The sequence below is a fragment of the Rhinopithecus roxellana genome, chromosome 12 (assembly GCF_007565055.1).
Source record: "Rhinopithecus roxellana isolate Shanxi Qingling chromosome 12, ASM756505v1, whole genome shotgun sequence".
Taxonomy (NCBI): Eukaryota; Metazoa; Chordata; class Mammalia; order Primates; family Cercopithecidae; genus Rhinopithecus; species Rhinopithecus roxellana.
In genome coordinates, this window is record NC_044560.1 from 23,379,212 (window position 1) to 23,404,751 (window position 25,540).

Sequence of the window (25,540 nt, forward strand, 5' to 3'; positions counted from 1 at the left end):
AGCATCCAACCAATCAGGGCGGCGGGCGAGGGCGGGGCGAGGGCGGGGCCCGGACGGCAGCTGCGGCCCAGGTGAGCGGCTCCGGCTCCGTGGCCGCACCTGCCCAACCCAACCGCAGCGTACGGAGGTCGCCGAGGGGCCGGGAGCGGGAGGGGACGTCGTCCTAGAGGGCCGGAGTGGGCGGGCGGCCGAGGACCCGGCTCCCGCGCAGGACGGAGCCGTGGCTCAGGTCGGCCCCTCCCCAGCACCACCCCGGGCCTCCGCCCTTTCCTGGGCCCCGAGGTGGAGCAGGGACCCGAACCGGTACCCATCCAGTCCGGTGCCCCCTTCCCAGGTGAGACTCGTAGCGCTAGCTCGACAGGGTCTGGTTCCACCCACAAGGCCTGGGGCGCCGTGGGGGCCCCGTCTTCTGCCGTCCCCCCAGCTTGCTGTCAGCCACCGGGCTGTGTGTTCAGGCCGCCCTCGCGCCCAGCCCTGACCTTGGGCCGGTGGGCTGCCCTGGGAAAGGCCTGGAGGTACCCTGGGTCACCTTCCTGGGCTGGCGAGCTGCCTGCCTCCTGCACAACCGCGGCCCTTCCTGTTGTCCTGGAGCCACCAGCCACAGCTCTGAGAGGCTCCTGGCAGCTCCTGTTTGCCACTGGCTCGGATCTGGGCAGGCAGGCAAGGCCCGCAGAGTATCTGGTGACCAAGAAGGAAACCCCAGAGCCTCAGAGACCATCTTCTCAGTGGACAAAATTAAGGCCTGAGGAGGGGAGGGGCGTGCTGGAAGTCTGTGGGACTCCAGCTTCCTGAGGCCCAGGAGCAGCCATTCCCTACGCCTGAAGCCGGGTGAGCTCACACCGGGGCCTCTGCCTGGTGCCAAGCATGCAACCCAACCTGTGGGGCCTGCAAGGCAAGGCTTCAGCACCCTCCGGGCACCAGCGCTCCAGCAGCCTGGGCCACGGGCTGGGCAGTGCTTGTAGCCCATGTTTCCTAGTGATGAAGGGCCCAGTCATAGGGCGCTGAGCAACCTGCACACCTGCTCCTGGCCAGGAGCTCTCACCACAGCTGGGTACCCTCCCTGTCCCTGCTGGAGTCCCTGCAGCCAGGGAGGGCAGGAGAGGGCTCCCAGCACCAACAGGCCTAGGAACCCCCAGCCCCAATGGGGTAAGGGTTCTTCCTGGTTGAGGTAGGATGCAGCTGAGTCTCAGGTTCCCCGGAGCAGGTGTGGGCCACTGGGGCACCCAGGGAGACAGGGCAAGGGTGCTTGGCGACACACAAAGCATGGGTGCCTGGATGTCTGTGGAGTGACCGTGTGAATGCCAGCAGAATCCAGAGCAGGGCCTGGGCCACTCGCAGAAGGTTCCCTAGGGCTAGTACAAGGGCCTTGTGGCAATCTTCTGAGAGTGATAAAACCTTTCGCCCGGCCACCCATCCGTGTGGGACGTGTAGTTTCAGCAACAGGAGTGAAAACGCGTCTGTCCATCCAGCAAGTGCCGGCCCCACAGCCTCTCTTCTGGTTTTGGGGATGCGGCAGTGAGGAAGATGGAGCAGCCTGCCCAGCAGCGTCCCCCACCCCCCACACCCATCTCTGCTTTCTGCTGTGTCTGTTTCCTTGCCTACAACTTCAGAACTTTCTGTCTTTGTTGTCATCTGACCCCACTCCAGATGGCTGTTCGCTCACTCCCTGTGCACCCAGGTGCCTAGAACAGTGCTTGGCTCTTGTCAGGGGCTTAGTATTTCTCCAGCTGGTAAAAACAGATATAGCAGCTAGTGAGAGAAACAAAAACAGCCAAGAAAGCACCAGCAGAGACACCTGCTGCAGATGGCATGGCCAAGTGGTCTGATAAAGCCAGAGGGGGCCACTCTCAGGGTCAGCAGGGACTGACGTGGAGTCAGTGGCCTGATCCACAGGAGGGGCCGTGCCAAGGTCCGTGAATGCGCAATCCTGATGAAGGGTGGGTCAGGGTGGTGTGCCTGAGAGCCTGCGGCTTGGCTGGGAGCAAAGCCAGGTGGCTCCTGGGAGGAAGCTCCGTGAGGGGCATGAGTGATCAGTGAGCAGCAATAGGGTCGCAGCTATTTTGTTCCCCTCCACACACAGAAAGTGAACCACAGAGCAAGCTGACCCCAGCGACGCAGCCTCCCAGCCCTACTGTGTTTCTGTTCCTATCGAAAAATGGATGACTCGGAGACAGGTTTCAATCTGAAAGTCGTCCTGGTCAGATTTAAGCAGTGTCTGGATGAGAAGGAAGAGGTCTTGCTGGACCCCTACATCGCTAGCTGGAAGGGCCTGGTCAGGTGCGTGCGCTGGGGCTGCCTCCTGAGGTGGGCGCTCACCTGGCCCAAGTCCCATATGTGGCATCTGCCTCCTGACTGCCTGTCCCCACCAGCATTGCTGCCTGTTTCCAGATGGGTATGAGCCCCCGGAGGCTGGGCAGTGTCCCCTGCACCCCAGGCGGGATGCCCCAGGCCTGGGCAAGGACTCGAGCCCCGCTCCCTTCCACAGGTTTCTGAACAGCCTGGGCACCATCTTCTCGTTCATCTCCAAGGACGTGGTCTCCAAGCTGCAGATCATGGAGCGCCTCAGGGGCGGCCCGCAGAGCGAGCACTACCGCAGCCTGCAGACCATGGTGGCCTATGAGCTGAGCAACCAGCTGGTGGACCTAGAGCGCCGCTCCCACCACCCCGAATCCGGCTGCCGGACCGTGCTGCGCCTGCACCGCGCCCTGCGCTGGCTGCAGCTGTTCCTGGAGGGCCTACGCACCAGCCCTGAGGACGCACGCACCTCTGTGCTCTGCACCGACTCCTACAACGCCTCGCTGGCCGCCTACCACCCCTGGATCGTGCGCCGCACCGTCACCGTGGCCTTCTACGCGCTGCCCACACGCAAGGTCTTCCTGGAGACCATGAACGTGGGGCCCCCGGAGCAGGCCGTGCAGATGCTGGGCGAGGCCCTCCCCTTCATTGAGCGTGTCTACAACGTCTCCCAGAAGCTCTATGCCGAGCACTCCCTTCTGGACCTGCCTTAGAGGCGGGAAGCCAGGGCCACACGGGCTTTCCTGCTGCAGATCTGGGCTGTGGTGGCCAGGGCTGAGTCCCATAGCAGAGCTTTGTGGGCACCCCAGGAACAGGAGATCCGCTGTTGTTCCTATGAGCTGAGCTTGTTAGGAGCCACAGACTGACAGAGAAGGTGGCGACCAGCCCAGAAGAGGCCCACCCTCTCGGTCTGGAACAAGACACCTCAGCCATGACTCCCCCTCAGCCTGTTACACACGTGCCCAGCCAGGCCTCGCCAGGGTGCAGAGCGGAGCAGGCAGGGGTGGGGGCCGGGCCTGCAAGATCCCAAAAGGTCGCCACCCCCCAGCCTGTGGGGCAGATCTGCGAATCGGGGTGAAGTCACAGGTCCCGGGGTGTGGAGACTCCATCCGTTCTCCTTTCTGCCAGCCAACGTGTCCTCAACTCAGGCCAGGTCCTGGTACCCCATGTCTGCCCAGGTGGGCAGCCCTGAGCCCAGGGGACTTAATCCCATCCATGACCAGGCTGGCAGAAACCTCCCAACAGCGGTCTGGGCACCGTGGGCTCTCCCCACCTCTCCTGCCTTGTTTGCCCCTCAGCGTGCCAGGCAGACTGGGGCAGGACAGCCAGAAGCTGAGGCCAAGGCTCCTCGCAGAAGGCCCGGGAAGGCCCCGCCCTCGGGACAGCCTCCTCTGAAGCCCTGCACAGCCCCAGCTCCCCAGGCGGATGCAGCAGGCTGCCTCCTGCAGCGGCTGTGGGTCTGCACAGCACAGCCCGAGACCCCCAGGAGCCGGGACTCTGCTACGTGCAGTGAGACGCCGTGTTCTTTCTCCCCCTGCCCCTTGATGCCCCCTCCCCACAGTGCCCAGGAGACCCGAGGGGCACAGAACAGGAGGGCCTGGATCCCGTGGGCCAGCCAACGGCTACCAGACAGCTACAACCAGCCCAGCCACCATCCAGTGCCTGGGGCCTAGCCACTGGCTCTTCACAGTGGACCCCAGCACCTCGGGGTGGCAGAGGGACGGTCCCCACTGCCCGGCAGACGCGCGAGCTTCCGGAGGGCAACCCATGTGACGTCTTCCAACATTAATAAATCACACAGCCTCCCAGGATGGGGACGTTGGGGTGCACTGGGCGCCTGATTCCCCAGGAGGGGACACACGGTCACCCAATGAGGGCGGGTAGGGCCCTCACCCCAGTGACACAGCTGAGGTGGGTGCACCTAACTCCAAGGGAGCTGAGGCCCCACTGCCAGGCTCAGGGGGCCGTGTCAGCCTCAGGGCACAACAAACGCCCTGAGAAAAGGCCAGCCTTGGGGGCAGGGCTGCTATGTGCCTGTTTCCCCCAGAGAGATCCCATCACTACACTACTTTGTACAGGTGAGACAACAGAGACACAGACTCACCCAGAACCAAGAAGCTGGGTCGGGAGGGCAGGGTCAGGAGAGCAGAAATCAGCCTCTCCATGCAAAAGAGAAGAGGCCTGCATGGGATGTGTGGGTGGAGGTGGGGGCCGCTCCCAGCCACAACAGTGATCTGGACAGAAAGGGATACAATTCAGCAGGATCTTCCTGGACACTACCCCAACCTCAGGGTCTGTGGGAGCTGCACTTGGTGCTGGCAAAGGCTGCTGACTGCTATAACCGCCTGGGTCTGCATGGGCCCCAGGGCAGGGCTTCCTCCAGGTGTGGCCTGTGCATGTGCCATGCGTGTATGCCGTGCACGTGTGCCATTTGTGTGTGCCGTGTGCGTGTGGGCGGTGTGTGCGTGGGCCGTTTGCATGTGCTGTGCACATGTGGACCGTGCACATGCTGTGTGCGTGTGTGTACCATTTGCGTGTGCCATGTATGTGCTGTTTGCATGTGTTTGCATGTGCCGTGCACGTGTGTGCCATTTGCGTGTGTGCAGTTTGCATGTGCCATTTGTGTGCTGCATTCCCGTTCCTGTGTGCCAGGTTCATATGTGTGCCATGCTCCTCTGTATGCATGTGTGCTCAGCTAGTGTGTGCCATACACGTGTGCTGTGGTCATGCATGTGCCTCACGGGTTCTGCCTTACAGCACTGTGGGGAAGAGGTGCCAGCCAGGGTGCACCTCCTGGCATCTGCTAGGTCTGCCGGGCCCCAGCTGAAGCTGAGTGCCCCCTAGTTCCCCTCTGAGGGCCTGCACCTGGAGCCTGGTGTGTCCGCAAGGGCACCCCCAAAGCGAAGCAGGCAGAGGAGGAGCCCCAGCCCTGCACATCGGGTGCTGCTCCAGCCACCGCTCATTTGCCTGTGGTCCTTCCTCCCTCGTTTGCATGCCCCCCTGGCACGCAAACTCTATCCCCAGCAGGAGCCACCTGTGTGCCTGCCAGGCAGGAGTAACCCAGGCCAGGGTCAGCAGTGTGAGTACAGCTGGCCGTGTGGTTCCTGCAGCTTCAGACCCTGGCAGAAGAAGGACTGAGACCCTCAAGGAACTCTGCTCCCAAGCAGGCTGGGAGGGCACCACCGCCACCCAGGGTCCTCCCCAGCTGCAGGGTGGAGGCCGAGCTGGCCGGCTGGTCTGCAGGCCTAGGGGGCCCACCCCTGCCACCCCCAACTCCGGCCAGCACAGCCTTGAGTCGGAGCCAGAAGCTCCCAGGGCTGGGTAGGAGGCATTTCTGTGCCTACGGAAAGCCCCAGAGCTGGGTGTCTCTGCATCCCTCCCATGCAGCTGAGACCTCAGAGCCCTGGAGGCCCCTTTGCCCTCTCCCCTCTCCACAGCCTGCCAGGCAACTCCAGGAATGGGGGGGTGGCGAGGGGCTCGGTCACAGGCAGTGAACAAGGCCACGGTCAGCAGAGCCTGCCTGCCGGTCAGTGCTGGCCATAGAGCCTGGCAGTGGCCTCAGGCAGAGTCTGAAGTGCACTAACTTTCAGGCCCAGAAAGCGAGGACACCACTGGGGCCCCAGGGTGTGGCCAGTGAGGATGGCAAGGGTTTTGCTAAACAAATCCTCTGCCCACTCCCCGCCCCGGGCTCTCTCCACGTGAGGCCCCACTCAGGGCAGCCACCTTGCTGGAAGCTGCCTCTGCCATGCTGGGCCCTGCTGTCCTGGGCCTTAGCCTCTGGGCTGTCCTGCACCTGGGGACAGGGGCCCCACTGTGCCTGTCACAGCAACTTAGGATGAAAGGGGACTACGTGCTGGGGGGGCTGTTCCCCCTAAGTGAGGCCGGGGAGGCTGGCCTCGGCAGCCGGACACAGCCCAGCAGCCCCGTGTGCACCAGGTATGGAGGTGGGACAGCCCGGGTCGGGGTCAGGGTGACCAGGCCTGGGGTGCTCCTGAGCCGGGGCTGAGGAGGCCATCTGTGGCTCCATGTGGCCCCAGGTTCTCCTCGAATGGCCTGCTCTGGGCACTGGCCATGAAGATGGCTGTGGAGGAGATCAACAACAGGTCGGACCTGCTGCCGGGCCTGCGCCTAGGCTACGATCTCTTCGATACGTGCTCGGAGCCTGTGGTGGCCATGAAGCCCAGTCTCATGTTCCTGGCCAAGGCAGACAGCCACGACATTGCCGCCTACTGCAACTACACGCAGTACCAGCCCCGCGTGCTGGCCGTCATCGGGCCCCACTCGTCAGAGCTCGCCGTGGTCACCGGCAAGTTCTTCGGCTTCTTCCTCATGCCCCAGGTGGGTGCCCCCCACCATCACCCATCCCCACCCAGCCCTGCCCATGGGAGCCCCTGAGTCAGGAGATGCCTCTTGGCCCCTGCAGGTCAGCTATGGCGCTAGCATGGAGCTGCTGAGTGCCCGGGAGACCTTCCCCTCCTTCTTCCGCACAGTGCCCAGCGACCGTGTGCAGCTGACGGCTGCCGTGGAACTGCTGCAGGAGTTCGGCTGGAACTGGGTGGCCGCCCTGGGCAGTGACGACGAGTATGGCCGGCAGGGCCTGGGCATCTTCTCGACCCTGGCCGCGGCGCACAGCATCTGTATCGCACACGAGGGCCTGGTGCCACTGCCCCGTGCCGACGGCCCGCTGCTGGGGAAGGTGCAGGACGTGCTGCACCAGGTGAACCAGAGCAGCGTGCAGGTGGTGCTGCTGTTCGCCTCCGCGCGCGCCGCCCACGCTCTCTTCAGCTACAGCATCAGCAGCAAGCTCTCGTCCAAGGTGTGGGTGGCCAGCGAGGCCTGGCTGACCTCTGACCTGGTCATGGGGCTGCCCGGCATGGCCCAGGTGGGCACGGTGCTTGGCTTTCTCCAGAGGGGTGCCCAGCTGCACAAGTTCTCCCAGTATGTGAAGACCCACCTGGCCCTGGCCGCTGACCCAGTGTTCTGCGCCGCCCTGGGCAAGAGGGAGCAGGGTCTGGAGGAGGACGTGGTGGGCCGGCGCTGCCCGCAGTGTGACTGTATCACGCTGCAAAACGTGAGCACCGGACTAAACCACCACCAGACGTTCTCTGTCTACGCAGCTGTGTACAGCGTGGCCCAGGCCCTGCACAACACTCTGCAGTGCAACGCCTCAGGCTGCCCCATGCAGGACCCCGTGAAGCCCTGGCAGGTGAGCCCGGGAGATGGGGGTGTGCCGACCTCTGCACGTGCCCGGGCCACCAGGCACGGCCACTGCACCTGAGCTGGAGGTAGCTGGCGGCTTAGCCCCATCCCCTGCCTGCAGCTCCTGGAGAACATGTACAACCTGACCTTCCACGCGGGCGGGCTGACGCTACGCTTCAACAGCAACGGGAACGTGGACATGGAGTACGACCTGAAGCTGTGGGTGTGGCAGGGCTCAGTGCCCGAGCTCCACGATGTGGGCAGGTTCAACGGCAGCCTCTGGACAGACAGCCTGAAGATCCGCTGGCACACGTCCAACAACCAGGTGAGGTGAGGGTGGGTGTACCTGGCGTGTCCCTGTGGCAGCCCCCGCGGCAGGGTGCAGCCTGGGGGTGGGGGCCGTCCCTGTCTCCCGCGGGCGTACCCAGCCGAGCAGAGCCAGAGACCAGGCCTGTGCGCAGAAGCCCGTGTCCCAGTGCTCGTGGCAGTGCCAGGAGGGCCAGGTGCGCCGGGTCAAGGGGTTCCACTCCTGCTGCTACGACTGCGTGGACTGCAAGGCGGGCAGCTACCAGAAGAGCCCAGGTAAGCCGCCTTCCTGGCAGCGGGGGTGGAAACGCAGCAGGGGCGGGTCCGGCCGTGTCCTAGCTCTGAGGCCAGAGCCCACAGGGGACAAGGCCAGCACCCAGCGCCCTTCTCCTCCTCTCTCACAGATGACCTCGCCTGCTCCTTTTGCAACCAGGACGAGTGGTCCCCGGAGCGGAGCACACGCTGCTTCCGCCGCAGGCTTCGATTCCTGGCATGGGGCGAGCCGGCTGTGCTGCTGCTGCTCCTGCTGCTGAGCCTGGCCCTGGGCCTTGTGCTGGCCGCTTTGGGGCTGTTCATTCGCCATCGTGACAGCCCACTGGTTCAGGCCTCGGGTGGGCCCCTGGCCTGCTTTGGCCTGGTGTGCTTGGGCCTGGTCTGCCTTAGCGTCCTCCTGTTCCCTGGGCAGCCCAGCCCTGCCCTCTGCCTGGCCCAGCAGCCCTCATCCCACCTCCCGCTCACCGGCTGCCTGAGCACACTCATCCTGCAGGCGGCCGAGATCTTTGTGGAGTCAGAACTGCCTCTGAGCTGGGCAGACCGGCTGAGTGGCTGCCTGCGGGGGCCCTGGGCCTGGCTGGTGGTGCTGCTGGCCATGCTGGTGGAGGCCGCACTGTGCGCCTGGTACCTGGTGGCCTTCCCGCCGGAGGTGGTGACGGACTGGCACATGCTGCCCACAGAGGCGCTGGTGCACTGCCGCACACGCTCCTGGGTCAGCTTTGGCCTCGTGCATGCCACCAACGCCACACTGGCCTTCCTTTGCTTCTTGGGCACCTTCCTGGTGCAGAGCCGGCCAGGCCGCTACAACCGTGCCCGTGGCCTCACCTTTGCCATGCTGGCCTACTTCATCACCTGGGTCTCCTTCGTGCCTCTCCTGGCCAATGTACAGGTGGTCCTCAGGCCCGCCGTGCAGATGGGTGCCCTCCTGCTCTGCGTCCTGGGCATTCTGGCTGCCTTCCACCTGCCCAGGTGTTACCTGCTCGTGCGGCAGCCGGAGCTCAACACCCCCGAGTTCTTCCTGGGAAGGGGCCCTGGGGATGCCCGAGACCGGAACGACGGAGACACAGGAAATCAGGGGAAACCTGAGTGACCTCTGATCCTGCGACCTCAGCCCCAGTGAACCCAGACCTAGCTGAGCTCCCCCTAAGCCAGCAATGACCCGTGTCCCCCTACAGACACCCTCCTGCTCTAGATTCTGACCCCAAGTTGTCTCCTGACCCTGACCCCACAGTGACCCCTGCGTCTGCAGCACGTGGACACCCCTGTGACCATCTGGGCCCCAGAGCCAAGCTCTGTCCCTGTCCTCTGTGCCCAGACCAGGCCTGCCCCGGTAACCCAGACGCACTGTTCCGGAAGGAGGCCCAGAGGGCTCCCAGGGTCCCCACAACCCACACCATGAGCTCAGAAAAAGGACGCAGGGAGGCCCCAGCCAGATGGCTGCAAGCCCAAGCCAGGCCCTGTCAACCTGACCATGCCCCACCAGGGGCCCCCACCCAGCACCCCGCCAGGCACCACAGCAGTGGGAGGCTGGGTGGGGGCACACAGGCATATGCCCAGGGCAGAGCCCGCCCAGGTGGGGGTGGCAACCAGCTTCCTTCTTTGCCCTGGCCCACTGGGTAGACAGCATCGTGACTGTCACCAGTACTAGGGACAGAGCCGAGGTGGGGTGGGGGCGAAGTCCAGCACCATGGACAGAAAACTGCCCAGCAGGGGCCAAGGTCAGCGCCCCGCCAGCCCCACAGGGTCTCGGGTCAGAGTTCCAGGGTCAGCTCCCAGGAGAGCCTAGAGGAGGCCGGACCAGCCCCGCCATGCCTCATTCCAAGGCAGCCCAGCTGCAGAGAAGGGGCACAGGCCACACATCCGTCCCATAAAATTAAACGCTTTTTAGTGTTTAAAATAAGCAGCATTTACACAGAAGCAGCTCTATGTTAACCACCTAGACGCTGGGACTTTGATACAATATCTACAGCGCAGACACGTGGGGGCCAGAGACGCCAGGAAGGCCGCGGTTGTGTGCAGGCCGCGATGTGTGCACGCAGTGTGTGCACTCATCAAGGACAGGCCAGCTGACCGCCCATCTCCCCAAGACCTCCCTCCCTGTGGCAGCTGTGCACATTGGGGCCCCTCGACCCTGCAGGCCACGGTCCCTCCCTGCCCTGGCTGGGACACGGTGGGCAGGATGTCCAGCCCTCTCTCATCTTCCCATCCTGTCCTCCACATACTTTCAGACTCGACTGTGTTGCTGGAGGGGAGAGGAAGGGAGAAGGTGCAGGCTGCTCCAAGGGGCAGGGGCAGGTGGGACGGCTGATAGGGCCACCTCCTCCCCCGAGCCACCAGCCAGGCAATAAATAAATAAATTAGATTCCTACTCCAGACAACCAGAGGGACCAGGGGGCTCCAGCTCCACCCCCAGGAGGCCTGGTCCTGGGTTAGATGGGTGGGGCCTGTGCACTGCAGGGGGTTGCCCCGCATGGGTCACTCTGGGGGCCTGTGCACAGCTGTACAGGAGGTGGGGGTCAGCCCAGAGCCCAAGGGGGTCTTCCTCATCCTAGGAGGCATCACCACCAGACACAAGGGGTTGGGAGGTCCCTGAGGCTCTCGCTGAGGGGCAGAGAAGGAGCGCCCACAACACGGCTGCTCAGAAACAGGTACTGTCAGGAGCCGGAGCGGCCAGGCTGCTGGGGCAGATTGCGGTGGTCCAGCCTGCCCCGCTACCCTGCCTCCCGGCCTGGCCCCAACTAAGGCAAGCCCACACGAGCTCTTCGTGCAGCAGGACCACTGGCTCCCCATCTTGGGCAGGGCTGGGGGCAAGCGCCACGAGTCACATGATGTCCACGAAGAACTCACAGGGGTTCCCCATGGCCTTCTGGAAGGACTGGCGGCTGCCTGTCAATTCTGGGGGGACAGCAGCCAGCTCCCGGACAGGGGGTCCCCCGGGTGGCCCCCCGACCACCGTATAGGCCTTGGTCATGGGGTGGGGCGGGGGGAGCCCTGGGGCGGTGGCCGAGGCCTGACTGCGTGGGCTGCTGCCACGGCTGAGCTGGCCGGCCGGACGCTCTCGCCAGCTGCTCCCCACCCCGCTTGGTGCTGTGTGATCCGATTCGCTGCCGCTACCCCCGGCTCCCGCCGCCCGACGCTCCTTCTCACGGCCTGGGGCCCGGCGGCTGCTCCGGGTGGACCCGCTGCTCTTGCTCCCTGGGGGTGGAACAGGGTGGGAGAGGAGACCGTCAGCACCAGGCCTGGTCACGTCCAGAACCGCCCCCGCCAGGCGCCAAGTGACCGGACAGGAAGGGTGGCCCGTGCAGGACGGGGCGGGGTGGGGCAGCCATGCAGGTGCGAGGACAGGGCTGGCACCCCCAGGGTCACAGGGGCAGCTGCAGCAGGCACACGCTGGTGGGGGCAGTAGCAGGTGGGCAGGATCCTGGAGCTAGCTGGGCGCCCCCACGCCTCACCCCGATGCTTGAGCTGAGGGTCTGGTCTTGCGGCTGAAAGACTGAGGTGCCAGAGAGGGCCCCTCGTGCCCGGTGCCCCCATGGCCATACTGGATTCCCCACCCGAGTCCCCACTGTCCCCCCAACCCAGGGCCTTGGCCGACGGACGACTCAGCTCAGCCCCGTCCTGGGCTCCCGAGATGCAGTGGGAGCTGGAGGGCATGGCCAGCTGGGGACATGCTGAGGGACGCCGGGCGGGACCCTGGCTTACCGGCCCAAGGTCCACTCCGCTAGTCCTTCAGTCTAAGGCTTGTTCAGCACAAGGCAAGGGATAGCACGAGTTACACGCCCGGCTGCCTGGCACCCGCCCAGCACCCACCCGCCACCAGTGGGGCCTGACTGCGGGCTGGGTGGGGCTTAAGCGGGCACAAGCACCAGTCGAGAGTCAGCAGGCACCCAGCGTGGCCTCTCTGCGGCCCTACACCCTCCGGCCACCTCTCCTCTCTCGTCCTCCTTCCCGGGCCTCCGGGCTGCCACCTGCATCCCCCCCGGCCTGCAGACACCCCCGCTGGCCTCACCAACCCCACCCACTGGGGCTTCTGCTCCACCAGGCAAGGCCTCAGGGACACCTTGGATCCCCCGGCCCCCCGAACACATCCCAGCCACGGGCACACAGCTGTGCATGGCACCATCCACATCGGACTCCCTGCCCGGGCTGCAGCTGGCACCCTCTTGTGTCCTGGGGCCTAGAAAGTGACCCCGTCTGACTCCTTGGTCACCCCTGCCCTGTCCTTGTCACAAGGCCCTTGGCCACATGGTCTCCTGGCCTCCTGCCTCTACCATAGGAGAAGCACCAGCCGCCACCCCTACCAGGCACAGCCGCCCAGGCCTCCAGGCTCCCAGAGGCCCCTCCTCCCAACCCACCCAGATGAGGTGGGGTCCAGGCTGCCCCTGTGTGAGACGCTTCCCTGTCCTCCCCATTCACACTGGCTCCTGGATCCCCCTGGCACTTGCCCTTTCCAGAAGGGGCCCACCCAGGACCCAAGCACACAGCAGGAGCATGGAGTGGGGTACAGCAGAGAAGCGGCCCAGAGCAGGGGGGTGGGGTGGAGCTGGGGGCGGAGCAGCAGGGGGTGGGGTGGAGCCAGGGGCGGAGCAGCAGGGGATGGGGTGGAGCTGGGGGCGGAGCAGCAGTGGAGTCGGGTAGAGTTGGGGGCGGAGCAGCGGTGGGGTGGGGTGGAGTGGGGTGGAGTTGGGGGCAGAGCAGCAGCAGGTGGGGGCGGGGTTCTCACCTTCACTCTGCTGACTCCCGGTGCTGCCACTGCCATAGCTAAAGCCCGGGTCCTGGTAGGCAGGCGGGAAGCAGGGCGGGGGCCCCGAGTACTGGTAGGGATAGCCCTGACCCAGGGGCCAGGGTGCAGCCGGGTGGGGCAGCGGGGCCAGCGTGTCCTGATCCGAAGCCCCACTGGAGCCACTGTTGAGGTTCAGGGTGGCGAGATCTGGCGGGGGAGGGTAGGTCAGGGCCGCGGAGGGGCCTCCGGCATTCCCCTCCCCCGCGCCCTGAAGCCCGCGGTCCCCACTCACTGCTGCACAGGTCCCCGAAGACGTAGTAGCATTGCTCGGAGAAGGTGATCTTGTTGACCGTGTGCCGCAGGAAGCCGTGCTTCAGCAAGCTGCTGGCGTACTTCCGGGCCTCCCTCCGCTCCTTGAAGCCCTCCACGTGTGTGTACAGCCAGTCCACCACGTCCGCCCCTGGCCGGCAGCAGCGGTCAGCCCCACCCCGGGCACGCGGCCCCGCCCCTGGCGCTATCGGCCCGCAGGGACGGCCACTCACCGATGACGGCGTTGGCGATGGTGATCTTGAGCCACATGCGGTCACGGATCTCCAGTCCCGAGTCCGGCAGCTGCATGACCCGGACGACGGCACCCATGTCGCTCTTCACTGTCAGCGGCGCCTCCTCCAGCTCTGCAAAGCACAGCCCCGCCTCAGCCCCAGCAGCTGAAGGTTGGGGGACTCAGGGCCCTGCACCCCCAGGGGAGCCTCTAGGCGAAGCCAGCGCCGGGGGCCCAGGCTGGAGGGTGCGTGACAGCAGGCCCCCGACCCACTGCAGGATGGACCCCCGTGAGGCTGGGGTGTGGGCAGGAGGATTGGACATTTCGTCTCCTACCCCTGCAGACACTTTTCATCAGGATGCTAGGCACAAACTGGGCTGAGGACACCCCACCCCGCAGACCAGGACGTAATGAGAACGGGGCAGGCCCCTTCCCCTCCCCGCATGCCCCGCCCGAGAGCGCAGGCAGTTAGTCATGTTAGCGGCAGGAAGCAGAGTGGAGACCTGGCCCCTGCCTGGGACCCCCTGGGTGCGCCTCGCATAGGGGCCCCACATACATCCCCTGCTCCCAACACACAGACCACGAGCAGGGTGGGCTGCGCAAGGTGGGCACGGGTGCTTGTGCACACACGTCTGTGCAGGGTGTTGGGGACGGGAAACACGCACGTCACAGCCCCATGACGGCTGCAGGCGGCCATGGCGGAGGCTGGCAGAGACGCCCCCTCCAAGTCTTAGTTTCTGCTGGGGCCCTCGGGAGCTGCCACTTACGTGGAGCGCCAGGCACGGAGCTGGTTAGTGAGGAGGAGCTGGTGCGTGTGACGGCACTGGAGCAGGGGCTCGTACCGTAGCGGGGCAGGGCTCCAGTCAGAGCCGCCGTGTGGGACAGCCAGGCGGCGGGATCGATGGGCCGCACCGGGTCAGCTGGGTGGCCACCATGTGGCGATGACGACAGGTGGACAGACGGACGAGGTGGGAGGGCAGAGCGCAGGGCACAGAGGACAGAGGCCTTCAGGCTGGGTAGGCGCCTCCTCCCCATCCCGCCCCGTGTACCCCGAGGGTCACTCACCCCGTGGGATGGTGAAGTAGCTCCGGGGCGTTGGGTCCCAGCACTTGGCCACGGTGAGGCTGATGGGCCTGCAAGAATGGTGGTCACACAGCAAGGCCCCGATGGTCCCCCCTGCCTGGCCCCTCCCGCTCCAGTGCCCCTAGCGCTCACCCCGTCTGGGACACGATCTCCCGCAGCACCCGCACCGCGTCATCGTTACTCATGTTCTCAAAGTTCACGTCGTTCACCTGCAGGGGTGGGGATTAGGGTGGTGCAGGCAGAGTGTGCAGCTCAGTCCACAGCCCCCGCAGACCCACCGCAGCCCCCGCAGACCCACCGCAGCCCCCACAGACCCACCCGCAGCCACATGTCACCCTGTGGCCCCCACAGACCCACCTGCAACCGCATGTCACCCCAAAGTCCCCACAGACCCACCCGCAGCCGCACGTCACTGCAAAGTCCCACAGACCGACCTGCAACAGCATGTCACCGGGCTCGATGCGGCCGTCAGCGGCCACTGCCCCACCCTTCATGATGGAGCCGATGTAGATGCCGCCGTCTCCGCGGTCGTTGCTCTGCCCCACGATGCTGATGCCCAGAAAGTGATGTCTCTCTGCGGGAAGAGCCGTGAGCCACGACCAAGCCCGCCCCTGCCCCCAACCCTCACCCCATGAGCCAAGCGGGGAGCTGCGGCCACGCCCCGCCCCTGCCCCGCCCCGAACCCTCGCCCCGAGGCCTCACCCATGTTGAGCGTGACAGTGACGATGTTGAGAGACATGGTGGAGTCGGTTATGCTGCTGAAGGAAGAGGCCTGCGGAGGGAAGGGGACATGTGTGAGGGGCACAGGGTTGCCCGATGCTGACTTCACCTCCCCAGCCCCGTCCCGCCCCATCCCGCCCCACCCCGCCCCACCCCGCCCCACCCCGCCCCACCCCGCCCCACCCTGCTGCCTACTCGGTCCGTCTGCCGAAGGCGCTGCTTCCTCCGCCGGCGTTTGTGCTTCCGGATGAGCCTGGATGAGGTGCTCTGCTCTGTGGAGCTGCTCAGCCTGGGGACAGACCGTCAGAGGTCAGAGGAGTTAGACATGGATAGGGGGGCGGGTGGGGGGATTGGACTCCGCCCCCAACAATGATGGGTGGGCTGAACCTGGGAATCGGGGGTCCAGGCCAGGCTTGTTCAAAAGCAGGCTCAGTGCCTGACGTCCACGCCCCAGGCCCTGCACACGTGATGTGCACGTCTCAAAAATCCCAGAGACAGGCAAACTGGGCATACATGTAGCCAGCTCCACTACTGGCACACATGCACACCCATACACCTGCACACACGCACATCTGCACACACACGCACACCTGTACACGCACACACACACGCACACCCGCACGCCTGCACACACACGCACACCCACACAACCGCACACACACGCCTGGACATATGCACCCGCACACACACGCACACACGCATGCCTGTAGACACGGACGCCTGCACACACGCACACACACGCCTGCACACGCAACCGCACACACACACCTGCACACACACGCCTGCACACATGCACCCGCACACACGCACACACACGCACACCTGTACACATGCACGCCTGCACACATGCACCCGCGCACACATGCACACACGCACACCTGCACACATGCACGTCTGCACACTCCCCCACACCCGCACACATGCACGCCTGCACATGCATACCTGCACACATGCACACGCAGACACACATGTGCACTGTGAAAACACACTCCTCACGCACACATGCACACGCAGACATGCACATCATGTAAACATTTGCACACGGGTACCCACGCACAGACACGTGTGCAATGTGAAAACACCTCACACACACACATGCACAGACATGAGTATCGCACACATGTGCACGCAGGCACATGCAGTGTGAGAAACACACCTCATGCGGAACGCGCACAAGCATACGTGCATCATGTACACATTTGCATGCACACACATGCACGCGCAGACACGTGTAATGTGAAAACTCCTCATGCAGACACATGCGCATCACGTACACAGACATTGGCATGCGGGCACACACGCACCTGCTCGTGCTGCCATCCTCATCCGAGTCCACAAAGCTGCTGGACTCAAGCTCACTGCTCAGGACGGCGGACGCGCTTTCTGGGGGCAGCCCCACGTCCCGCCGTCGGTCTCCCCTTGGGTGCCCATTGGTTCGGGCGGCTGTGGGGGCAGCAGGTTGGGCGCTGAATGCAGCGTCTCCCAGAGGTCCTGTGTTTGAGGCTGTCTGGGCAGTGCTACACGCCTGTGGGTCTGGAAGCTGGTGGCTTGACTGTGAGCTCGCTGGGCCTGAGCTTCCACCCAAGCACTGCCACTGGCTGGGGGACAGGAACTGCTGTGGTAGGAACATGGCTCATGGGGGTCCCAGGGAGGCTGGGGGTCCACAGCAGGGCAGATATGACCACTGTACCCTCCTCACGGTTCCGGCGTCGGGCACGCTCCCGCCGGTGGCTGACCATGGACTCCGTGCCTGTCTCGTTGTCCATCCCGTCACGGCTGCTGGCCACATTCGGGCTGTACAACAACAGCAGGGCAGGTGGGGAGGCTGTGGCCCCAGCCCCTCATATGCCTCCCAGCCCAGCCTCCCCTCGCTGGTGGGACCCCAGCCCCAGCAGGTACCACGCCCGCCTACCAGCCCAGGCAGGCCTCCCTCCCGTTGGCCAGCGTCCCCCATGACAGGCTTGGGGTAGCAGGGCCCAGTGCCCACGGTGCCCTTACTGGAAGGAGGGGGGCCGTGAGTCCCCGATGCCGCCTGTCCGCTCCAGAGGCGGGGGCAGGTCTGTGTGGCTGTCCGTGCCCTGGGACCCCGCATCCGAGTGAGCACCCTCAGCCAGGACCAGCTGTGGAGGGAGCAGGCATGTTCGGGGCAGCCCACCCACCTTCAGGTCGCCTCCTCAGGGCACCCAGGGAATAGGGGAGCCAGCATACCGCCCTATCCGCACCCAGCCTGCCAGGGCCTCCCCACACCCACCACCTCCCCCAGGAAGAGCCCCACCCTGGAATGCTCCCCAGGTGAGCACTCGGGGCCAAGACGCAGGGGCTCACCCAGGAGACCACACGGCCATTGAAGCAGGGAAGCTTGGCGTTGTCATCAAAGATCTCCTCCTTCACCACCCTGTAGGCAGATGTAGCTGTGAGGCCCCACCTAGGGGGCCTGACCCTGTGGCTCTAGAGGTGAGGCCTGGAGAGCAGGCACCCCGCCTCCCCACACAACGTCACTCTGTGGACACCCCTGCTAGTGCGTTCTCCTCTCGGGAACGGTCCTTCCTCTCCGTCATATCCTGGGCCACCCCCCACCCCCGCATGGTGACAGTGGCTGTGGACATCCCCACAGGGGAGGCTCAGTCAAAGGTCCCCAGCCCTCAGGTGGGGGGACAGCTGGGGTGAGGCCTCCTTGGGAAAGCCCCTGTGCCTAGCTGCTCTCGATTCAGACTTACGTATGTGGTGGCCCCAGACGCTGTCTCCAACCCCCCCCACCTCATCTGGTCCTGGGGCTTAGAGCCCCCACCAAGGGCTTCCCCCACGCTGTGACTCCTCAGGGCCAGGCCCCAGCCTCCTCAGCAACAGCAGCTATACCTACCGGGGCCCAAGCCTTCCCAGGTTATTCCCTGTCCCTTGCCCCAAACCACAGGTCCACTGCTCCACCTCCCAGCCAGCTCCAGACCAGCCCCCCACCCCTCAATAGCCAGGGCATCAGACCACCACCTGCATCCACCCCTGCACTCAGATCTGTCATTCCCAACCAAGAGCCCAAATCCCCCAGCAGCCTCCTCTCCATCAGGCCAGCCGCGCCCTATGGCCCCACTCCACCCTCCTGACGTCTCAGGAGCACCCTCAGGTCCCAGACCCTGTGCCTGCCTGCCCAGAGTCAGCCTCTGTGAAGGGGGGCTCTGCCTGACCCCTGCCCTGCACCCCTAGCCAGGCTCACAGTCCATGCTCAAGGACACTCAGACCCGACGGACAGATGCAGGTGGGCTGGGAGGGCACACTGGTTCCCAGAGGCAGCCCACCACCCTCCTGTCCTGTCCACCTAGCCAGGGAGACACAGACCTCCACTCACCAGGCCTCCCTGCACCTCAGGACCTAGCGGAGCAGCAGGGGACACAGAGCCGGCAAAGCCCCTGGGAGAGCAAGCTGGCCAGCTGCCTCGCCAGTCCACCCCCGGGTCAGATGGGCTTGGGAATGGGGCAGAGGGCACCCAGGAAGGCTGCAGAGTGTCAGGGGACACGAACCAGGAGGAGGCTGGGTGACCTGAGCTCAGAGTTCAGAGGGCATGGGCAGGTGCCCGGGCCAAGGGGCAAGGCAGGCAGGGCTGTGGTCGACATTCACACTTTGACCTCCGAGGGCCGGGTAGGATCCAGACGCCGCCTCCTGGTAACCTGCCCTGCCCAGCAGCATTTTCCACACCCAGGACTTGGGCCCAGTGGAGAAATGGGAGCCCAGAGACGGGGCTGGGCCTGGCCGCACACCTGGCAGGAAGCGCCCTGTGGCTGCTAACCCCATTGCCAGCTACAGAGCCACCCCGACTGGCCGCTCCAGGTCCCCTGGCCCCAGGGCACCTTGACTCAGCTAGGCTCCGAAGCGGCAGGTAGCAGGAGGCCCCCAGCGAAGTGGCAAACCCACACTCCCACCCAAGCCCTGGCCCACCCACTTGCTGGCAAGAGGCCCCGAGCCTCAGGGCAGAGAAGACAGCAGGCAGGGCCAAAGCAGAGACCCCTCCCCAGCCCTCTGGGGTCCTGCCGCTGCCTCCCCAAGCCTCCCAGGGCCAGGCCATGGCCATGACGCCCTCAAAGAGCAGAGAAGGTCACTTCTCAGACCCCTCCATGTCTGTTGCCCCCACACAGGAGCCTTCCCAGGTAAGGCCATGACCCATACCAGGCTGAGGCTGCCACAGTGAGAGGCTGTCACACCTGAAAGGATGGAGAAACCCAGGGTGAGGCAGGCCCCATGGACACCACGGCCACCACCAACTGCCACTAGGAGGCCAGGGCCCACAGTGAGCCCTTGTCTCTGAGGGACCTGACCACAACAGGGTCCCCACCTCAGCCCGACACATGGCCCCAGGTGGCCTGGCCGGCAGCTTCTCCCTGCCGCACCCAACCCCAGCACCCTCTGACTCACCCGAGGCAGACAGTCACCCAGCACCCTCTGACTCACCCGAGGGAGACACTCGGCCACCCAGCACCCCAGGGCAATGCCCACCTGGCTTCACCGGCAGAGGGCCCTGCCTCCTCTCACCATCCAGAGTGGCCCAAGCCCGCACTGCCCACCCAGCCAGGGCCTCACGAAGACCCCAGGCTGCCTGGGATGTCCCTGCTCCCTGCCTCCACACAGATGTCCAGCCAGGGCCCAGAGGCCCTACTCCCTCCGCCCTCTTCGGCCCAACAGGGTGTAACAAGTCCTCCCTTGCCCCTGGTGGCAGGGTGTAGACCCCAGCCTGGTTGGGCCAGGAGAAAGGTAGCAGGACCCAAACAGCACAGAGGGAAGGGTGGGGCCTGCCTGGGGCTCCAGGGGTCAGCTACCCAGGTCCCAGGCAGAGCCCTGCTGTCCCTACCCCAGCCAGATGGGGGAGGGTGCCGGAGGCCGGCCAGGTGTTGGCGGCACACCCACCACGTGGGGTCCCCAAACCTCTGGAGCAGCCTCTGCTGAAACTCAGGGCAGCTACCAGGGGTGCCCCTGCCAGCACTGTGCCCCCACCTTGGGATTCCCTGTGAGGCCTGGCTAACCTCTGCGTGCCGCCCCCACAGATCCGCCCCGGGGAGGAATCCACTCAGAGGCAGCACCCTGGGAGCCAGCATGGCCACACAGGATGCAGAGGACCCTCCAGACTCCCAGAGGCCACAGCCAGCTGCCCCAGATGTGGTGTGGTCCCAAATGCCCCCCACTCTCCCAAGGCAGAGATGGAAGCTGGCAGGGGTAGCTGGCCCAGGGCAGGCGGCGCAGAGCCATCTCGTGCCCTCAGACCCCCTTGTGCACCCCCCAGGTCAGGGCCCTCAGCCTTGGGGATCTGCGGCCTCTCAACCCCTGACCCAGGGCCAGCGGCTCTCCACCAGCCTGTCCTTTAGGTGGTGCCGAGTCCTGCGATCTCTGAGCCCCCTCCCCAGGTTCAGGCCACACAGGCTCGAGTGTCCCTGCCTGGCCATGGCTGTGAGGGCAGTACATGAACTCCCAACACCAGGGAGGCACTCGGGGCACAGAGAGGCTGAGTCAGAGACCCCAAGTGGCACAGCCAGGGAGGGCGGAGTGGGAACTCCCCCAGCAGCCCAGGCCAGGCAGAGCCTCCCCAACTCCACAGCCCCCCACACCACCACCCAGGGCACAAGGAGCTGTCATAACACCCAGGCCCATGGCAGGCGGCCCCGGGGACTGGGGCTTTGGGCCCACAGCCTTGCCTCCATCCATCCCCCACTCCTGGGCCTGGGTCATCCCCACCTCGGAGATGAACTGCGGGAGCTGTGCCCAACAGACGGGCTCGATGCCAAGTCCAGCAGGCCCAGCATCCACCACACACCCAGTAGCGAGGACCCGGAGCCAAACACCCTCCCTCCTCTGCCTCGGCCAAAGGCTGGGCAAGACCCTGCCCACCACCAAACCCAGCACCAGATGGAGACCCTCCCCAGTTCTGCCCTCCTCCCAGCCCTGAGGATCCTAGGTCAAAATACCTGTGACCAGGACATGAAAAGTAGAGGACAAGCAGGGGACCTTCTCCCACTGGGCCGAAGCCATGTGTGGGGAGTGGGGCCCGGCCCAGGGCACGGGGCTGTGACCACGACCCAGGCTCCCTGCACTGCAAGGTGGTCAGTCACGCTCTGAAGCCTAGGCCAGGGGAACCAGGGCTGCACTGAGAATGCAGCAGGGGCTGGTACAGGAACCCCCGACTCACCAGGACCTCCTCAGGGTCCCCAGCCTGAGGCTCCCTCTCTTTTGGAGGCCACCCCAGACCAGCCAGGACCTGCCTTCTCTTCCCCCCACCTCCAGCTACATTCACTTGGTATCCAGAGCCAGTGTCTAGTTCAGCTCTCACTTAAGCTAGAGTATGACTGACCAACCAGCCCCTCCCACAGGGGTTCTAGTCCACAAAACAGACAGCGCTGAGAACTCAGCAGGTAGAACTCAGGAGAAGGGAACAAGGAAGCAATCGACAGGGGTCCTCTGTAGGCTCCTGAGGCCACCAGCCAGAGGACCTGGAAGGCTACAGAGCAAGGCCCCCGTCTCAGGACTCCAGCATCACCCCAGTCCATTCTTTCCAAGCCCCACAGCCCAGCCCAGCCCTGACCTCTGCAGCCCCACTGCCTCCCAGCTCCCTGTAAGCCTGCAGCCTCCAAAGCTGTACACTGAAGCTCCCCTGTCTCTTTCCCGGCTGCGTCCCCAAGCCTGCTTCGACACTCAGACCTGCCCACCCTGTTCCCAGGCGTGGGCACCCCCGGGTCCTCCAAATGTGCCCAGCATATGCAGCCACTGTGGGAAGGTGTATGGGGGCAACAGTCAGGCTGTCTCAGACCTGGGCAGCCCCCGGTGGGTGTCAGGAGCAGAAGGCGGACTCCCCCAGGGCTTCATCCCAGAGCGTGGTCCAGGAACAGAACCTGGGAGCTGGGCACCACCTCACTACGCATTTATTGGTAGCACACATTTGTGACAAAAAGCATTAGTGACTTTGGTAACTTTTGTTAGAATAATAAACTAAGTTAAAAGCAAAAGTACCTGACACATGCCCCATGCCCAGGCCCAGAGAAGCAGAGACTGCAAGGTGCCCCAGTGGGGGAGGAGCCCGGACGAGACTCAGAAAACAAACCGCCTCCTCCTGCCCAACCTGACTGGAGTGGGCAGGAGGGCCGCCGAGCAGAGCGGGGAGCGCCCAGCCTTCAGAGGCTGCCAAGGACGCACCCTGCCCTCTCTGCTTTGCCTGGTGGTGGGGGTGGGGAAGGAAAGTACAGCTGTCCAGATGTCCTTTGGGCCTCCTGAGAGCCCCAGAGCGGACCCAGCTTGACTGGACCTGGGGTTGCCTGAGGACCCTGCAACCACAGAATGCAGGAAACAGCCTTAATGTCACAATCCCAAGAGGCGGCCACACACAAGGACACAGCTTGCCGGAGGCTCACCTCCTGGGGCCACGAGGCCTGAGCCCGCCCCCAGCACTGTTGAGCTGGGACTGGGGACTCAGGTTACTGGTGGCCGGGCCGGGCTAGGCCAGGCCTCAAGCAGACGGCCAGCCTCCTGCTCCCTGTCCCAGAGGGCCCAGCTCAGCACAGCAGGGGTCTCCTCGCCTGGGACCATCACCGAGGCCCGGCACTGAGACGCTGACCCAGGCTGCCCCGAAACAGCAGATGGTCTGAGCTGCTCTGGGAACGCAAGTGCTTTGTGGCTCAGTGGGGACGGGGCAGACAGGGAGCTCAGAGCAGGGATGGGCGAATAAAGTTTCAAGGCCACCAGTGGCCCTTGACCTCCGCCCTGTCACCGGGACTCCGGAGAAGGGGGCCAGGAGGACCTGTCTTGAGCCCCTGGGAAGCTTCTGCAAACCCTAGCAGACAGGTTGGTGAACCTGTCCCCCCACGTCTCCCCATCCCAGCTAGGAAACCCCACCTTCTCACTGACACACAACCCTGACCCCAGCCCACACCAGCGGCAGGCGCTCCGATGGAAGGGATGCGGCCGACCGAGTCTCACCCGGGCCAAGGCAGGACTCGGGACCGGGAGGCTGAGACCAGGGACGCCGGGACCCCAGCCTGCCATCGCCCCACACCACAGACAGGTGGGCGCGCGCCGCACGCGGGCCGAGGCCGCCACCCGCGCCGCACCTGGCGGAGGCGCGGACCGCCCAGGACCCCCGCCCCGTCCCCGCGCTGGCAGGTGCGACCCCCGAGCGCGCGCCAGGCTCGCGCAGGCCCCGTGGCCGACTGACCCGAAGTCCTGGTCCATGGACTTAAAGAAGAATTTGTAGGCGTGCACGGGCCGGTTGCTGAGCACGTTCTTGAAGTCGGCTAGCGTGACGCGCTCGGGGGCCACGGGCAGCTTGACCAGGTACGGCGTCTCCTCCTCGTCCATGTGGTAAATGATCTTGGTCTCCGCCATGGCGCGGCGGCGGCGGCGCGGACTCCGCGCGCTCAGGGCCCGGCCCGGGGCTCGGACGCGGGGCGCCCCCCGCCCGCCCGCCTGCGCCCCACCCGGCCCGCGCCGCTCCCGGCCCCGCCGCGCCGAGGCCCCCGGGCGCCCCCGCTTGACCGCCCAGGCCCCGGCCGCCGCCCCCGGCTCCCGCGCGCGTCTCGACTGCTGCCCCGCGGCCCGCGGCCGCCCATCCGCCCCCGGCCCGGGAGCGGCGCGAGGGACGCAGCACGGAGGGCGCGCTCAGCCCCGCCGCCCTCCCGCCTGCGCCCCTCGGGCCGCGCCGTTAAAGGGACCGCCCGGCCAGCGGCCCTCAGCGTGGCCGCGGGGGGGCGCCCGAGCGCGCGGCGGTGACGTCACGGGAGCGCGCGGCGGGGGGCTGGGCGCCGCTGCGCAGGCGCAGACGCAGACGCAGGCGCTCTTCGCTCGCCCCGCCCCGGCCCCGGCCCCGCCCCCGCACTTGGGCCGGCGTTCCCCTCCGCTCGGGCGCCGGCGACACGCGCTGGTGCATCCCCGCGCGGCCTGGCTCTGGGCCCGTGGACGCCAGGGTGATCGGGGCGGGCGGAGGGACCTCGGGAACGCCGGGTGCGCGGCGCTGAGGTGGCGACCGGTCCCTCTGCGTCCCCGCGAAGGCTCCCGACTCGCATGCCCTCTGCCGGGTCCCGCGGGGTCCGACCGCAGGCCGAGGGGATGCGGGGCGCGCGTGGGCGCGGGCGTGCACGGAGGCGTCGGAGCGCGCGGCGGCGGGAGGGATTTCGTCCTGGGATCCTCCGCAGGGCAGGGGAGACTTCCGAGCCTTCCCCTGAGGCCGCGGGGCGTCCGCGCTCGCTGCTCCGGGGCCCGCGGGGCTGGAGGCCTTCCCAGCCCGACCCCAGCAGGAAGCGCGGAGGCCACTAGAGGGCGGCCCGGGATGGGAAGAGTGAGGCGGGGGCCTGGACGGGGCTGGAGCGACGGGGAGAGTGAGGCGGGGGCCTGGACGGGGCTGGAGCGACGGGGAGAGTGAGGAGGGGGCCTCGACGGGGCTGGCGCGGTGGGGCCCCTTGGGCCCTGTCCGCAGGAAGCCGGCAGGAGTCTGGGACTTTCGCATCTATCCGGCCCTGACCATGCCCGGGGCTGCGCCGGCTCAGAGAGAAACCCATCAGTGTAGGCACCGGTGGTTGACGGTCACCTTGGGCCTGGGGTCCTGAACCTGCACCCCGGCTCCAGCGGGAGAGCTGTGGCGTCCGCTCAGCCAAGCCCGGCCAGCTCAGCCGCCAGCCCCCTCTGCCTGGAGCCTGGGCCACCTTCCCACCAGCCCTTGTTTTCCCCAGAGGTCGGAAGCCAGGCGGGAAGACCTACAAGGGGCTATCTGTTGAGGCCCCAGGGAGGGAGGAAGCCCGTACCTGCCCTGAGGGCCAGACCCCTGTTCCCCAGGCTAGACACAAGTGGCCACAGAGCAGGGAGGAACCACACAGGTGCAGGGTTCCTCAGCCCAAGTCTCAAGAGAGGCTGGAAGCCAGAGGCCTGAGGCCAGTCCAGGTGCTGATGCCTATGTGGTCTGGTTGGAGCCCTGCCAGGAGCAGCCTTGTCCAGTGATAGTGTGGCCAGAGGCCAGAAGGGGGTGCATTTTCAAGCCACACCTCCCCAGACCAGCCTCCCTTGCTCCCAACCTGTGCTGCTGTGGGGTTCTTGTGGGCAACCATCACCCTTTCCCACCCCCACTCCTGGGAGGACAGGAGGATGGGGTTGGGTGGTGATGCTGGCTTCAAGAAGCAGCACTTAGTCGCTGGTCTGTGCTGCTAGGAGCCGAGGCCACTGGCCTTCCTAATCCCGCCACTCGTCCCACTACCCAAACTTGTGCTGAGATCCTGTGCCCAATGCTGATGCCTGAGTGGGAAAGGGTTCTAGGGCCTGATCGGTGCTGGCCTGGCGAGGACTCTTGGAGCCACCCTGCTGCCCCGGGCTGTCTCTGCCGGAGCCTCCTTGCTCCCGCCCCCTTTGCAAGTGTCTGACCCGCATCCCACTACTTCGGCTCGCCATCC

At 65.7% G+C, this 25,540-nt stretch overlaps 3 protein-coding genes across 5 annotated transcripts; 2 read left to right on the forward strand and 1 right to left on the reverse strand.

Annotated features, from left to right (window-relative positions):
* The first annotated feature begins 23 nt into the window (after window positions 1–23).
* CPTP (ceramide-1-phosphate transfer protein) lies at window positions 24–4,124 on the forward strand. The gene is made up of 3 exons (XM_010377314.2): window positions 24–334; window positions 2,081–2,277; window positions 2,486–4,124. The coding sequence occupies exons 2-3, from the start codon at window positions 2,156–2,158 to the stop codon at window positions 3,006–3,008; spliced, it is 645 nt and encodes a 214-aa protein (XP_010375616.1). The 5' UTR covers window positions 24–334; window positions 2,081–2,155; the 3' UTR covers window positions 3,009–4,124.
* Window positions 4,125–4,252: 128 nt separating this feature from the next.
* TAS1R3 (taste 1 receptor member 3) lies at window positions 4,253–9,804 on the forward strand. Of its 2 annotated transcripts, none has more exons than XM_030912730.1 (6): window positions 4,253–4,373; window positions 6,333–6,633; window positions 6,719–7,501; window positions 7,616–7,819; window positions 7,956–8,076; window positions 8,205–9,804. In XM_030912730.1, exons 1-6 carry the CDS (start codon window positions 4,324–4,326, stop codon window positions 9,161–9,163), a joined length of 2,418 nt encoding a protein of 805 aa, XP_030768590.1. In that variant the 5' UTR covers window positions 4,253–4,323; the 3' UTR covers window positions 9,164–9,804. The 2 variants fall into 2 exon arrangements, with proteins under 2 accessions (XP_030768590.1, XP_010375617.1); XM_010377315.2 differs by lacking the exon at window positions 4,253–4,373 and adding an exon at window positions 4,858–6,231.
* A 132-nt stretch (window positions 9,805–9,936) lies between these two features.
* On the reverse strand, window positions 9,937–23,623 carry DVL1 (dishevelled segment polarity protein 1). 2 transcript variants are annotated; one of them, XM_030912732.1, is made up of 15 exons: window positions 23,320–23,623; window positions 17,466–17,535; window positions 17,139–17,260; window positions 16,831–16,934; window positions 16,445–16,583; window positions 15,336–15,429; window positions 15,123–15,192; window positions 14,855–14,994; window positions 14,553–14,629; window positions 14,403–14,470; window positions 14,105–14,257; window positions 13,339–13,470; window positions 13,089–13,256; window positions 12,797–13,003; window positions 9,937–11,268 (listed from the first exon to the last, which is right to left on the reverse strand). In XM_030912732.1, exons 1-15 carry the CDS (start codon window positions 23,487–23,489, stop codon window positions 10,895–10,897), a joined length of 2,088 nt encoding a protein of 695 aa, XP_030768592.1. In that variant the 5' UTR covers window positions 23,490–23,623; the 3' UTR covers window positions 9,937–10,894. The 2 variants fall into 2 exon arrangements, with proteins under 2 accessions (XP_030768592.1, XP_030768591.1); XM_030912731.1 differs by having other exon boundaries at window positions 14,180–14,257; window positions 23,320–23,615.
* Between the last annotated feature and the right edge of the window lie 1,917 nt (window positions 23,624–25,540).

What these genes read in the sequence shown, in the direction of transcription:
- TAS1R3 (XM_010377315.2), top strand. Translation starts at nt 6,041, where the DNA reads ATGCTGGGCCCTGCTGTCCTGGGCCTTAGCCTCTGGGCTGTCCTGCAC. An exon ending in GGCACACGTCCAACAACCAG is followed by an intron (nt 7,820 to 7,955) that starts GTGAGGTGAGGG and finishes GCCTGTGCGCAG; the next exon opens with AAGCCCGTGTCCCAGTGCTC. An exon ending in CAGCTACCAGAAGAGCCCAG is followed by an intron (nt 8,077 to 8,204) that starts GTAAGCCGCCTT and finishes CCTCTCTCACAG; the next exon opens with ATGACCTCGCCTGCTCCTTT.
- DVL1 (XM_030912732.1), bottom strand. Translation starts at nt 23,489, where the DNA reads ATGGCGGAGACCAAGATCATTTACCACATGGACGAGGAGGAGACGCCG. An exon ending in ATGGCCGTGTGGTCTCCTGG is followed by an intron (nt 17,261 to 17,465) that starts GTGAGCCCCTGC and finishes CTCCCTCCACAG; the next exon opens with CTGGTCCTGGCTGAGGGTGC. An exon ending in CTCCGTGCCTGGCGCTCCAC is followed by an intron (nt 13,471 to 14,104) that starts GTAAGTGGCAGC and finishes TGTGCTTTGCAG; the next exon opens with AGCTGGAGGAGGCGCCGCTG.
- CPTP (XM_010377314.2), top strand. Translation starts at nt 2,156, where the DNA reads ATGGATGACTCGGAGACAGGTTTCAATCTGAAAGTCGTCCTGGTCAGA. An exon ending in AGCTGGAAGGGCCTGGTCAG is followed by an intron (nt 2,278 to 2,485) that starts GTGCGTGCGCTG and finishes TCCCTTCCACAG; the next exon opens with GTTTCTGAACAGCCTGGGCA.